General features: G+C 35.4%; 2 protein-coding genes across 2 annotated transcripts in view; one reads left to right on the top strand and one right to left on the bottom strand.

Annotated features, from left to right (window-relative positions):
* Positions 1-7,040, top strand: part of LOC148942052 (protein unc-13 homolog D-like) — a 31,665-nt gene extending 24,625 nt beyond the window's left edge. The window contains exons 3-5 of the mRNA XM_089103220.1: positions 3,837-4,008; positions 5,011-5,172; positions 6,905-7,040. Coding sequence (XP_088959346.1) covers positions 3,837-4,008; positions 5,011-5,172; positions 6,905-7,040 — 470 coding nt within the window. The remainder of the gene's footprint in view (positions 1-3,836; positions 4,009-5,010; positions 5,173-6,904) is intronic.
* A 105-nt stretch (positions 7,041-7,145) lies between these two features.
* The window catches only part of LOC148942051 (BAI1-associated protein 3-like), a 146,900-nt gene continuing 140,357 nt past the window's right edge, over positions 7,146-13,688 (bottom strand). The window contains exon 13 of the mRNA XM_089103219.1: positions 7,146-7,166. Coding sequence (XP_088959345.1) covers positions 7,146-7,166 — 21 coding nt within the window. The remainder of the gene's footprint in view (positions 7,167-13,688) is intronic.

Below are 13,688 nucleotides of genomic sequence, written 5' to 3'. Positions count from 1 at the left end.
TCCTATAAAGCAAAAAAGAGATCCTTCCACAATAAAGTGACGTTTTGTGCCATTTCTACGCTAATTTTGGCTCCGAAAGAGCCAAAATACTTTAAAAAGGAAAATGTAAGATAGCCCATCAGTTACGAACTGTCGTAAAGCTACTTTTATAACCTTCAAGTTCTGAAAATTATACTACTGCACCATCGGCTTCCTTTATTCCAAAAAACGTGTGCCACCTACACAAAATGCACCGTTATTACGGACTGTTTACTCAGAAATACTAATTGTTGAACAGTATTGGATAGTTGCATGTTTCACCACCAACTAGAGGTGGGTTTCAGGATATTTAAATGATGAAGGTGGGAGCTCAATTTCAAAGCTTCCTATAATAGTTTCTTCAGTTTAGGATACTTTTGCCTCCCCCGCCCCATACAAAACAACCAGATGGATCGTTTATCAATGTGCCATTTCGATTCAGATCCACTGGATCACTAGATTCATTTCACCTGTAATATTACTTTTATGATCCATGGAAAGACCAGACTTTTCAAACAGTTCGTGGTAAAGAACTGTAAATAAGGAGCGACCCCGTTCAATAGTAACCGAAACTCTAGAACACGGAATTATGATACTATTAGATACATTAAAAGAACTAAATATGTATGCTGATTTCAAATATACAAGTTTCATCAAGTTTAGTCTTACCCATCAAAAGTTACGCGCCTGAGAAAATTTCCCTTATTTTCAAAAAAAGAGAAACACCCCTAAAAGTCATAGAACCTTGATGAAAATCACACCATCAGATTCAGCGTATCAAAGAACCCTATTGTAGAGTTTTCATCTGCAAAAATGTGGAATTTGGTATTTTTCGCCAGAAGAAAAATCACGGATGCGTCTTTATCTATTTTTTTTTTTTTTTTCTCAAGGGTGATCATATCGACCCAGTCGTCCTACAATATCGCGGTAGGGCTCATTCGAACGGAAGTTATAAGTTCTAGTGTCCTTTTGAAGTGACCAAAAAAATGGAGGGCAACTAAGTCCCCTCCCACCCTGATTTTTTTTCCCAAAGTCTCCCGATCAAAATTTTTAGATAGCCATTTTGTTCAGAATGGTTGAAAACATAACAATGTCTATGAGGGTGACTTAATCCCCCGCAGTCTCCGGGGGAAGGTCTGCAAGTTATGAACTTTGCCCAATGTTTACATATAATATTGGTTATTGGGAAGTATTAAATAAAAAAAACAAGTTTTTTTAACTGAAAGTAAGGAGCAACATTAAAACTTAAAACGAACAGAAATTATTCCGTATATGAAAGAGGCTGTCCCCTCCTCAACGCCTCGCTCTTTACGATAAAGTTTTGAAAAATAAGGTGGGGGAATGAATCAAATTTTAGCATAAAGAGCGAGGCGTTGAGGAGGGGGCAGCTTCTTTCATATACGAAATATTTAATTTTCGTTTTAAATTTTAATGTGCTCCTTACTTTCAGTAAAAAAACATGTTTTTTTATTTAATTTTTGAATGTTTTTGAATTAATGCAGGTTTTGATTTTGGCTCACCCTACATGAATAATTTAAACGAAATTTGCATATTATTTTTTCTTTTTTTGGTTAAATGGCTTTCTCGAAAGTTTTTTTTTATTTACGAACATTTTTATTAGTAATAAACATACGTAACTTATGAATTAACTTCCGTGACGAGCTTCTATATTCATATATTTTTAATACATATATTAGAGGGTTCGCCCCCTAGTCAATACTTCGCTCTTTACGCTAAAGTTCGAATTTTGTTCTAATTCTTTAAAAAGGACCCCTTAATCACAAAGGCCGTTAATTAGAATAAATAGCTCTTATGGAAGTACTAAAAAAAAATTTACCATAAAGAGAGAGATGTTGACTAGGGGGCGAACCCAATCATATACGTAATAATTTCTTTTCGTTTTAAGTTTTGATAAGTCTCGTTACTTTCAGTGGAAAAACTTGTTTTTTTTTATTTAATTTCGGATCGTTTTTTTAAAATAATGCTGGGAAATCTGGCGCTCCCTTCATAGCAATGTCCCTTCCCCCATGAAAATTTTCTCCATGAAAAGATCCTCCCACGTAACCTCCGACCCCCCCACTACTAGCAAAAATTCCCACTGAAAACGTCTTAATGCTTCCCAATAACCAATACTACATGTAAACATTGGGCAAAGTTAAAACTTGCAGCCCTTCCCCCGGGGACTGTGGAGGATTAAGTCATCCTCAAAGACATAGCTATTATGTTTTTGACCATGCTAACAAAACGGCTACCTCAAAATTTTGATCGGGTGACTCTGGGGAAAAAAATGAGAGTAGGAGGGGGCCTAGCTGCCCTCCATTTTACTTGTTACTTAAAAAGGGCACTAGAACTTTTAATTTCCGTGCTCCTGTGAATGAGTGCTCCTGCAATATTCTAGGACCACTGGGTCGATACGATCACCCCTGGGGTAAAGAAACAAAATAACAAAAAAAACAACAAATAAGCACGCATCCATGATCTTTTTTCTGGCAAAAAAAACACACAATTCCACATTTTTGCAGATAGGAGCTTGAAACCTCTACAATAGGGTTCTCTGCTACGCTGAACCTGATTGAGTGAATTTCATTAACTTTCTATGACTTTTAGGGGGTGTTTCCTTTTTTTTGAAAATCAGGCAAATTTTCTCAGGCGCGTAACTTTTGATGGATAAGACTAAACTTTATGAAACTTATATATTTGAAATTATCATTAAAATCAGATTCTTTTGATATACATATATATTGGTGTCAAAATTCGTTTTTTTTGGAGTTTCGGTCACTTTTGAGCCGGATCGCTCCTTACTTACAGTTTCTTTACCACGAACTGTTTGAACGATGTTTTTTTTAAACTATAATTTTAAAACATGAAATAATGTTGTCAAAGTTGGACCTCAGTGTAAGGAGTGGTGGCTGAAAGGCTCACTTATATTTGAACGACTTCTATTTACTGTGTAAAGCTATTGAACCTCAATGAGCCCTTATTGTTCAGGCGTCGTTTAAAAAAGTTCGATTTTAGCGTAAGTATAAGGACATTGCAGGGATGACAATCATGCTCTTATTTAGTTTTCTTTGAATGGGATATCAAAATTGATCTGATGTTGAATCATAAACAAGTTTTTTTTCTCCACTGAATGGGAGGAGCAAAATTAGAACTTAAAACAACGAGAAGTTATGCTATATGTAAGGAGGGGGTTGCTCTTTGTATTAAAGTTTTTCTTTTTAAATAACGCTTAAAAAATCAATTTTCTAAGACAAGAGCAATGTGATGAAAGTAGTATTTTTATTTTTCATCAAAATTCTTCGAGAGTAAATTAGATTGGTTATTTCGCGTTCAGTTAAACAATTAAAAGTTCTAGTCCAAATATTTTGAAAGGTAATCAGTAAATAAAATATTTGCAATTAAGAACGAGCTTTAGTGCTTACCCTCTAACAATCTCTCAGATTGGCATTAGTCAAATCTATACAGAAGAAGGAAATTAAATAGTATACAGCCTCTTCAAACAAAGGTTTATTTTGTGCGTTTGAAAATTCAACGTCGTTCTTCATTTTCATTAAAAAAAAGTTATTATTTTAAATAGAAAAAAAGTGCATGCTGCACTTGGAAGACGATAATTTTGTCGATTATGGTTACTATAACTATTATGGTTATGAAGATGCTCTTTATGGTTACTAATATTACATTTATGGTTTTATTATTCTTACTATCGCTGTTATTATAACAGAAGCTCTGTTAACATTAACATTGTCATTTCTAACACTGTTTGTGACTATATTCTAATTTCATATGAATCTATCCAGAATACGTTATTTGAATTTTAGGATTCAGTGACCCCTATTGTATGCTGGGAATACAACTAGGAAATGCTTTATCTTCACCACCAAAAGAATTGGATGATTACTCGCCCAATGATCCTGGTGAATGTAAGCCCCCATCTGGAAGGCGTGACTCACTAATAGCTAACCAGATGGACAAGTTTAAAAAATCTGGAGGGTAAGTACTTTCCAATCTTTAAATAGTGTTTCAATAATTCTAATTCAACCCACAAGCATGTCTTTTGCAACGGATTAATTGCACAAGTTTTTGTTTTACTATATCGATTTTTTAGTAATTTAATATTCCCTATGTCTTTAGCTTTTTTAAAGATGTTATGATGGTTTCGGCTATTGTTCTTTGCTGTGGCTCAATCGTGTAAGCATGCACCCTCATTAAGGGGGATGTGAATATTAGTATCAACCCCGGAAACAGTTTTTTCATTGAAGCAATAGCATAATGCCATGGATGTATCAGAATATGATCTTCTGTAAAAACCACCCAGATAACATTTGTTCGATCGCAAACAGCATGGAAATTAAACAAATGTAACTTCGGTCTTAAAGTGCAAAAAAGGGGCTAAAAGAGTTGGCAATGTCTCACGGAAGCAAGTCGAGCACCTGTCTTGCCAAATTCTTCTAGCCGAGTCTCTCATCTCCTGGAAGAGACACTAAGAAGGGCAAAAGAAAAGTGGCTAACTGTGGTCAAATTAGACATAGAGGCTATGGGTGGGCTAAAGTAATTGAGATATAGATGGAAAACCCAATGGAACATTTCCCTGGAGGAACTGGCAAAAAATTGTTCACCATAGACCAAATAAGTTTGATAGATCTTCAAAGTCAGAGGCGGTGGATCGCCCGAATCCCGTTACAAGTACAAGTAAGTACTAATATATGCAGCAAGTCTAAACGCTGAGGTATATTTACCTAATTTTCAAGTCATGAAAAACTCGGAGAACAGTTTCTTTTGGTTTTGATATGGTCTTATGCTAAAATTTATCGATAAACGAAATTATCAAAATATATTGCTTTTGCTTTTCGGTGTTATGTCAGGTTAGATGGGTTCTTTTTTCAACAATTTAAACATATTAGTTTGAACAGCTGTATACCATTGTTTTGTTATTATTTGTATTTATTTATATTTGATTGCATAGATGTATATTAATTTGAAAATAATTTTTAGGTTCCGACTAAGTTTTAAGAGGCGAGACGGACCACCAGCGACACCCCAAACACGCAGAGAACAGTCACAACACAGGGACAGCGTTTTACCCGCTAAATTTATTCGTGCTACATCAGTCCGGCCTCATACTTTGAATCCTAAATGGAATGAAAAATTTCGATTGTAAGTTTGATCATCCTCAAAATTTATTTTGTGTTATTTTCATGATTATATACACATATATGCATTGTATATACGGTGCTATTTTTATTCTTAAATTAGCAGTGCCAGGTATAATTAAATATCTGATGTACCACTAGTTATCATCGATCTACAAACCATAATTTGCAGAAACATTTGAGTGGCACTGTCAATGTAACAAAAAGTTTAAAAGACATATTTTGCAAACAACGTGCTAATTACGCATACATGTTGGTGAATGTAGTCTGTCTTTCTCATAGTCATTTTGAAAACAGAATACATCACTCTTACATTTTTTTTTTAACCATAATTCTCAAGAAAATGGTGGTGGAAACAACATTCTTAGAAACTTGAATGAAACTCTTGAATTCGAAACAGCGTATTCGTGGAATTACATTTTTTTTGGTAAATAAATGCACATAGCTTAGGTTTTTTTCTGTCGTTTCTTTATGTTTTTCATTTGTACCCAAAGTGTCACTTTTGTACACAAACTAATTTTACCTATATGTTTAGTTATTTGCATCTAATTAAGCTCAGCATAAGCAGACATATACCCATATAAGAAAAAATTGGAATATCTAAAAGGTATGCCTGTATTGAATAGACTGATTATCTCCATGGTCGTTTAGATAAACTCATTCAAAATATAAGCGGCTTATTACATGGCAGAGTAAACAGTCACTTTTCAACAAACTACACAGGGTAGGCAAGCACTTTCCGGACAAATTTTCGTTAATTTCGGTAAAGAACTTGAATCGTGTGAATAAAAGGCTTCAGAGGATTTCAAGAGTTGGACTTTCAACTAATTCATAAAATTTATTGGGCCATTTTGGCCCTAGGTTGTAAATATAAGTTAAATGGTTTAAGGCCATTATCATTTTGACTGATTATGGTAATCTGCATCGCAAGCCAATTGTTGGTGAGAAATCGGCCAAAAAATATTAGCAACTCCACTAAATTAGACGATTTTTGCTTGTAGCCTGTGTTCAAAAACTCTTTTGAAATCTGCTCAAATATAAACTTCTACTCTCCGAGGCCTTCATTCACATAGATCAAGTACTTTATTCTTAAATATTAAACAAAAATTCGATTGGAGAAAGGGGTTACCTCTGTAGGTATATTTGGAAATTGTCTTTTTACCTTAAAATATGATTACCTCCAAATATTTGGAATGAACATATCAACAAAGACATAAATAGGACCTCTGGAGCAATTCAGTCTATTTTTAAAACAATTTCTTCTAGATATTTCATCTTATGCTTGCGGGTGCTTAAGCTTGATTATTCAGACATTAGTAAGATACAAACGGTAAAACATCAAAGAGCGACACTTGCATTCTATCTGAAAAACCTTAACACAAATGAATTATTAGGAAATAAATTTACACACTGAATTATTAAAGAAAACACCGTACGTTTATTTACTAATAAAGCTAAAATTTTTCAAGCTAAAAAAAAAAAGAAAAAAAAAATTTAAAATATAATTCAATAAATAGACAGAACTGAACCTCCGCTATCAAATAACAGCTAAATTACCATCTCATACTAGAACATTAAAATCATAAGATTTTAGAGAAATAACATCTGAAAACATGAGCGTAAAACATAAACGTTAAATTACCAAGCGCATGAACATACAAACGAATATATTATTCGAAGACATAAATAGGACCTCTGGAGCAATTCAGTCTTTTCTTTAAAACTATTTCTTCTAGATATTTCATCTTATGCTTGCGGGTGCTTAAGCTTGATTATTCAGACATCAGTAAGATACAAACGGTAAAACATCAAAGAGCAACATTTGCATTCTATCTTGCATACTGCTATACTGACACTTGCATACTGCTTTAATCTCAGAGTCATGTCAAAGTTTCTAAAAATGCTGGTTCCGTCGCCGTGTTTTTTTTTTAAACTATGTTCCAAAAATGTGAGAATGATATTTTACGCGAATAAAAGTTATGGACCATATTCATCACCCTAAGATAATGTAAAAGATTTTCAAAATAAGTATATTTCGCGCTTGTCAGCTATACTTGTCAAGCTTTACCATAAATGGCTCAGCTTCAAATAAGGAATGTCCATTTTTCTTGCACAAAATTTCAGTTATTATAATACTTTTTCTATGATAAATTTTTCTGTACTGAAAAAAGGTGTAGTTCAAAATAAAAAGTACATCCTCAAAATAGTTTCCCACTTAAATAGCTTAAAATGGATGGAAATTGGAAAGTGACTTAAATGGCTTTTAGACCGCTTTGGTGGCCATAAAGCATTAACACCTCCAAAAGATTTCCTTTTAAGTACAAACTAATTACTGAAATAGAAACTCGCATAAAATAGCTAATATTATTTTCAAAATCCGTATCAATTTCGTTTCATTTTTTACTGAACTAGTACCAATCCTTTGTACTTTTTGTAAGATTTATCTTAGGTATAGAAAAATCGCATGTTCCAAGCCTTCATATTTTGTGATTTCAAACATTATGCCTCAAAACTTTATGGTGACTCGTCAATCCTAAAGTTTATGCTGGAAAGTTGAATAATATCCAATTCGACAAATTGCAAACATGGTTGGCCTCTAAATAGTCTCTTAGTCTCATAATTGAGATTAAGAGTCTCATAATTAGTCTCTCAGTCGTGCATAGTTCTGATTTTATCCACGAATGCAACTTTAATGTATCCCCCCAATTATTTGTATTTATGCTAGGGGTGTCAACAACATTATAATATGCTTTGTTTGACAGAAAAGTTTGGATACATATTCCAAAAGCGTATGTTTTATATCAAAAAGCACCTTTTTAATCGTAAAATTTCTAATGCTAACACGCAATGTATAGTGTCTGTCTATTAGCAGATGACATTGCTCTAATACCTAAGAACTTCCCTATTCTTAGTGTTCCCATGATACAGCATGAAAACGTTAATAACCGCTTCAAAACTAAGCAGCATCTTTCAGCCCTTCAGATTCCCGCAGAAATTTCAAAGGCTTATGGTACCTCAGCGAACGGATGCAATTAGACCGTAAATCCTATCGTTAGAAGTTTCGAAGTCTCTAAATTGTGATCCCCCACTTTGTGACAGTCTTTAATAGCAGTATATCACGGCTTTTCTTCCCCAACCAAATGCCTTGCAAGTGCCCTGAAAATATTAGGCCCATAAGTCATTTATTATAACTCTCTGTCTTTATTGTTATTACAATTATTTATTCAAAAATGTTTCATATAAAACACTAAGAGGAAGCAGAGAAAAAAAAACAAGAAAAAACCCTCATGCAGCTGAAAATAAAAACACTATCAAAGACAAAACCCAAAAGAGGATAAAAAAACATACTTTTTACAGATAAGAAAAGAATAAAAAGTGACTAGGTTGTTCCCAGAGACAAAGATCGGCAATCTAACAATCTCAAACCTAGTAAAGAGCGAACTACAGCCTATACTAACCAAAAGCCTAATGCGCATTTTCGTAGAAACGGTCCAATGAGAAAAAATTCCCATTTAAAACTGAATCAGGAATGATAACTATTATTTAGGTTGATCTAAATAGTGAGCTCTACTACTGTTTATTGCGAAAACAATTTTATGGGAATTGCAAAAAAGAGCCTGAAACCTCTCAATAATTGCATCGGATAGAAATAAACAATTCATCATTAGAAGCGCTATGGTAGAAAACTGCACATGATAATCACAGTCCCCCACGATGACCAACAAGAAAAACTAATTTTTTGCATGGATCTCTTATGTCTTCTTTTTTTCCTTTTCATCCCAGTGCTTAACTTGCCGAGTAAGTGGTCGTAGAATGTCGGAAGAGGGCATATTTGAAAAACAAAATAACGATAGGCGCAAGTAGACAAAAAGACGCTTATTTTCAGGTCATCATGAAACATCTGTTTCACACAATCTGAAAGTAGTTTCTAATCTATGGAACACGCTGATTACGACTTTACCTAGGAATAGATACTGCAGAGGGGTGCTTTACCTTTAAAAATGACTTTAAAGACTAGAGAAAACTATCTCGTGAGTTTTATTTACAATTTTTTCATTTTTGCAACGCTACCTGTTACAAGGCTCCTGCAAGACGTGCAATTAAAAAAAGAAAAAATTATTGGCAAAAAGTAAAGTTTTAAACTTTACTCCTTACTTTCAGTTGAGTTTTTTTTTAATTTAATTCTGACGAGAGAAGTACGATTACTTCTTAGCTATGTCATTGAAAGCAACTATTATCAGGCTCAGAACCCTCTAGTTCAGTCTTAAGCTATTTCTTTTCTTAATTAGAAAATTTGTGACAGAAAGGGCCTCTGCTCCCCAAAAATTGATGGATATATTTAAAGAAATTTTTTGAACGTGAAAAGGACGCCTGGCTCAATGAATTGTGTCACACCCGACCACGCGCTAGAATCATCTCTAAATCTGGAAGCAAAGCAAAAAGCAGATTAAAAGGTGTAACTCTAAGCAAAACTGGAGTTGTCAAGTGGTCATTAACGTTGCCATTTTCTCGAGATTAATTAAAAAAAAAACTTACCGAAAAATAATTTTTTCAAAGAAAAGTTTAGGCCAATTTAAACTTAAGCTCAGCAGAAGTAGAAGGGCCTTATTGACTCCGGAACGAACACCAAATATGGGCATAGAATACGGTACGAACACCATATATGGGCATAGAGTCATTAGGGAGAACACGTGGTTAATGGGGTCAATGACCTCTTTTTCCAAGGTCGATTTATTTGATGTTTCTATGTGTAATAGCTCCGGGGCGAAGGTTGCACATGCGCATTGAATTCTAACGGGAACAATGTTATTGATCTAGGACTCGAGGGGGAAGTGAATTTCCGAGAAATTGATTGTTTAATCCTTCGTGAATGTCATGGATGATCCAGAAATAGTATTTGATGTTGTTGTTCAAGCCAGATGTTACGACTTTCTCGGAAACAGTTAGATCACGTGTCTCCTTCTCAGCCAATCAGCGAGTCGGATACATCCTCTTTCTCAGCCAATCAGAGACTTGCTTACATATGATTTTCCCCGTTACATAACAATTCACCCTTGAGATTTCGTATATAACGGGTGTGCAATGTGATTCAATTATCAGAAAGTATTTTGACGCTGTGTAAACAACAATGGATAAATTTGATGAACTTGAAGCCTTGGCAACTTCAATTCACCATGTAAGTACATTTTTTATTTTCAAACGAATTTTTCATGGACATCCTTCCCTCTATATTTCCAGCTAAATCCCCCCCCCCACAAACCATACTCAATGCAAAACGTATATATATTCCTATACCCTCAAACCCCCCCCCCCCCCCCAACAAACCTAACCACCAAACAATCTTTATATTCAGCTAAAATGTAAATATATTCCTTTACCCTCAAACCCCCCCCCCCACAAACCATACTCAATGCAAAACGTATATATATTCCTATACCCTCCCCCCCCCTCCCCAACAAACCTAACCACCAAACAATCTTTATATTCAGCTAAAATGTAAATATATTCCTTTACCCTCAAACCCCCCCCCCCAAACCATGCAATCTTTATAGCAAAACATATATATATTCCTATACCCTCAAACCCCCCCCCCCAACAAACCTAACCACCAAACAATCTTTATATTCAGCTAAAATGTAAATATATTCCTTTACCCTCAAACCCCCCACAAACCATACTCAATGCAAAACGTATATATATTCCTATACCCTCAAAACCTCCCCCCCCTCCCCAACAAACCTAACCACCAAACAATCTTTATATTCAGCTAAAATGTAAATATATTCCTTTATCCTCAAACCCCCCCCCCCAAAAACCATACTGAATGCAAAACGTAAATATATTCTTTTACCGTCAAAACCTAACCACCGCAAAAAGAAATACCCTTTTGATAAATTTGGCCTTTCTGTAAGCCTTATCAACTTCTGCATATCTCTTAGCTATTAAACCGCTATGTTTTGACAATACATTTCCGCAGGGTTATAATTACTTTGTCGTCCCCTCTTCCGATGTGTTTACAAACGCGGTCAAGTCAAAGGGTTTTGGCTGTCAAAATTAAAACAATTTGAGGCAATTGAGGATTCCTATCCTTTATGGAACCGATTGAATAGATTATTTTCAGATTAATATTACAGTTAGATTGATGACATTATGTGACCAGGATGCTTGGACAATACATCTCTTCGAAAAGCTTCTTTTTAAGTAAAATTAATTGGAATTCTGTGTGTAGATATGTACGCCCATTTACAAGAAAAATAATGCTTAAATTTATAATTTTTTCAATACTTCAATAAAGTTTCTTTTATATTCCCAGGCGTGAATCCAGGATTTTTGTTGGGGGTTAGCACTTTTATTAGAAATAGAAAAGATAATTGCTTCGCTTTCGCTTGAATAAAACGCATGATTAACTTTATGAGAGGGATGGCTTAATTTTCCTAAATTTAGGGGGAGAGAATATGGGTTTTGTGCTTTCTTAGTGATAAACTAAACAAAATTATGTTTAATAATGTTCTTTCTTTAAAAAGGGGCAAATTATTTTGATTTGATTTTTCTTCTCTTCTTTAAGGCAAATTATGAAGAATTTGCGGACACTGCTTTGATGAGACCTATGGCTGGCGCAAATAGCGAAGAATGCGTGCCCCCTCCTACCAAGAAAGCGAGGGCCAATAATGCGCCCCCTGTCATGCAATATGATCGCTGGCCGAAGCCCCCCAGCTCCACACTACCTACCCAAGTGCAGCCACCTACGCAAGCCACTCTTAATCGAGCCACAATGCTGTCTGGCCAAACACTAAAAAGAGAGTGGGTGAATAGCTTCAATGCCGAAACCCCACCTACACAAACTTTTTCAAGGGGCTCAGAAGCTACCCCGGCTGCACAAGTCACAGCTCCTGTACAAGAAATTTACGTCACCAGTCCCTTCGCCCTCCAACATGCACTACCTGGTCCTTCGAGCATACAAGCCCAGACGGATTATGCAAATGTAAGTATTTCTTCTTCAAACTATCTTATAGAAATATATAAAAACAAAACTTTTATTTTCAACCCAATATAAATTTATCTCTGTGAGATATTAACCCCATATTACATATCTAAATGTAATTTTTTGCAAAGAAACCACTCTTTTCTCTGTTGCTTCACATATAGTTTTAGATACCTTTGAAACTCAAAATGCTATTTTTTCTAATCTTTACTGTTTTCTCTGCTATTATCACATATATTTTAGATACCTTTGAAACTGAATGCTCTTTTTCACGTAATTTGAGAGAGAGATTATCCCCTCTGTCACATATTGACGTTCTAATTTACACTGAATATTTCTATCGTGCCAAAGATTTTAGTGAGGGGAAACCGAGTTAACGGTTCAATCCTGGAACACTCGCGCGGGGGCTTACAATAATTGTGAGCTAATGAAGATTTCACCTAACCTGTAGACCGGAATTAGAGAGAAACTTGGACTTAGGCAGTCTACGCTAATATTTCAACTTTTTGGGGACATTATGTACACGGCCGGGAGCCGCGGAGCCGATGGGTCCGGGGAGTGCTGTGGGGGCAAGGTTAGGGAAGCGCCAGGGGGGGGATGCGCCACGGGTCAGGGAAGTGCCAAAGGGATGCGCCACGGGCCCGAGAAGCATCGCGGGCAGCGATGCGGGCCCCGAGTAGCCCCATAGGGATGCGATGTGGCTCCGAAACGGGCCACGGGTCAGGGACGCATCACAGGGGTGCGCCACGAGTCAATGCCGCGGTGGGGGGCGCGCCACGAGTCAGGGAAGTGCCACAGGGATGTGCCACGGGCTCGAGAAGCATCGCGGGAAGCGCTGCGGGCCCCGAGAAGTTCCACAAGGATGCACTGTGGGAAAGTGCCGCGAAAAAAAAATTTGAACACTTTGAAAATAAACGAACAAATTGTCGCCTTCTATGTCATATCTTAAGTTGGAACTTTCAGTTGAATTAACTAAATGTTATTAAGCAATAATAATCCAAATTTTAAAAGCAGTAGGGGATGATTTGAACACTTTGAAAATAAGCTATTTTTTTTTTTGAACAAAATCAAATTGCAGCCTTCCATGTAAAGCAGCATTTTAGATTGTATTTATCTTATATTAAATTTGATTTTCTTTCAGTTGAATTAACCAAATGTTATTAAACAATAATAATCCAAATTTTAAAAGCAGTAGGGATGATTTGAACACTTTGAAAATAAGTTTTTTTTTTTTTAAAAAAATCAAATTGCAGCCTTCCATGTAAAGCAACATTTTAGATTGTATTTATTTTATATTAAATTGGATTTTCTTCATTTGAATTAACCAAATGTTATTAATCAATAATAATTCAAATTTTAAAAACAGTAGGGATGATTTGAACACTTTGAAAATAAGATATTTTTTTCATTTATAGATTGCATTGGTCCCATATTCGCTGTCTAGTGAAGAAGGGGAAGAACCAATTCTAACACCGCCACTGGAGTTTCAAGACAATTCACTATGGGACGATAGCATTGAAGTACCTTTTAATATTGAT

The sequence above is a fragment of the Artemia sp. Qi Xiang Cuo genome, chromosome 17, assembly GCF_049724085.1.
Source record: "Artemia sp. Qi Xiang Cuo chromosome 17, ASM4972408v1, whole genome shotgun sequence".
NCBI classification, from domain to species: domain Eukaryota; kingdom Metazoa; phylum Arthropoda; class Branchiopoda; order Anostraca; family Artemiidae; genus Artemia; species Artemia sp. Qi Xiang Cuo.
The sequence above is the reverse complement of the archived record's forward strand: the minus strand, read 5'-3'. Positions and strand labels throughout refer to the sequence as shown.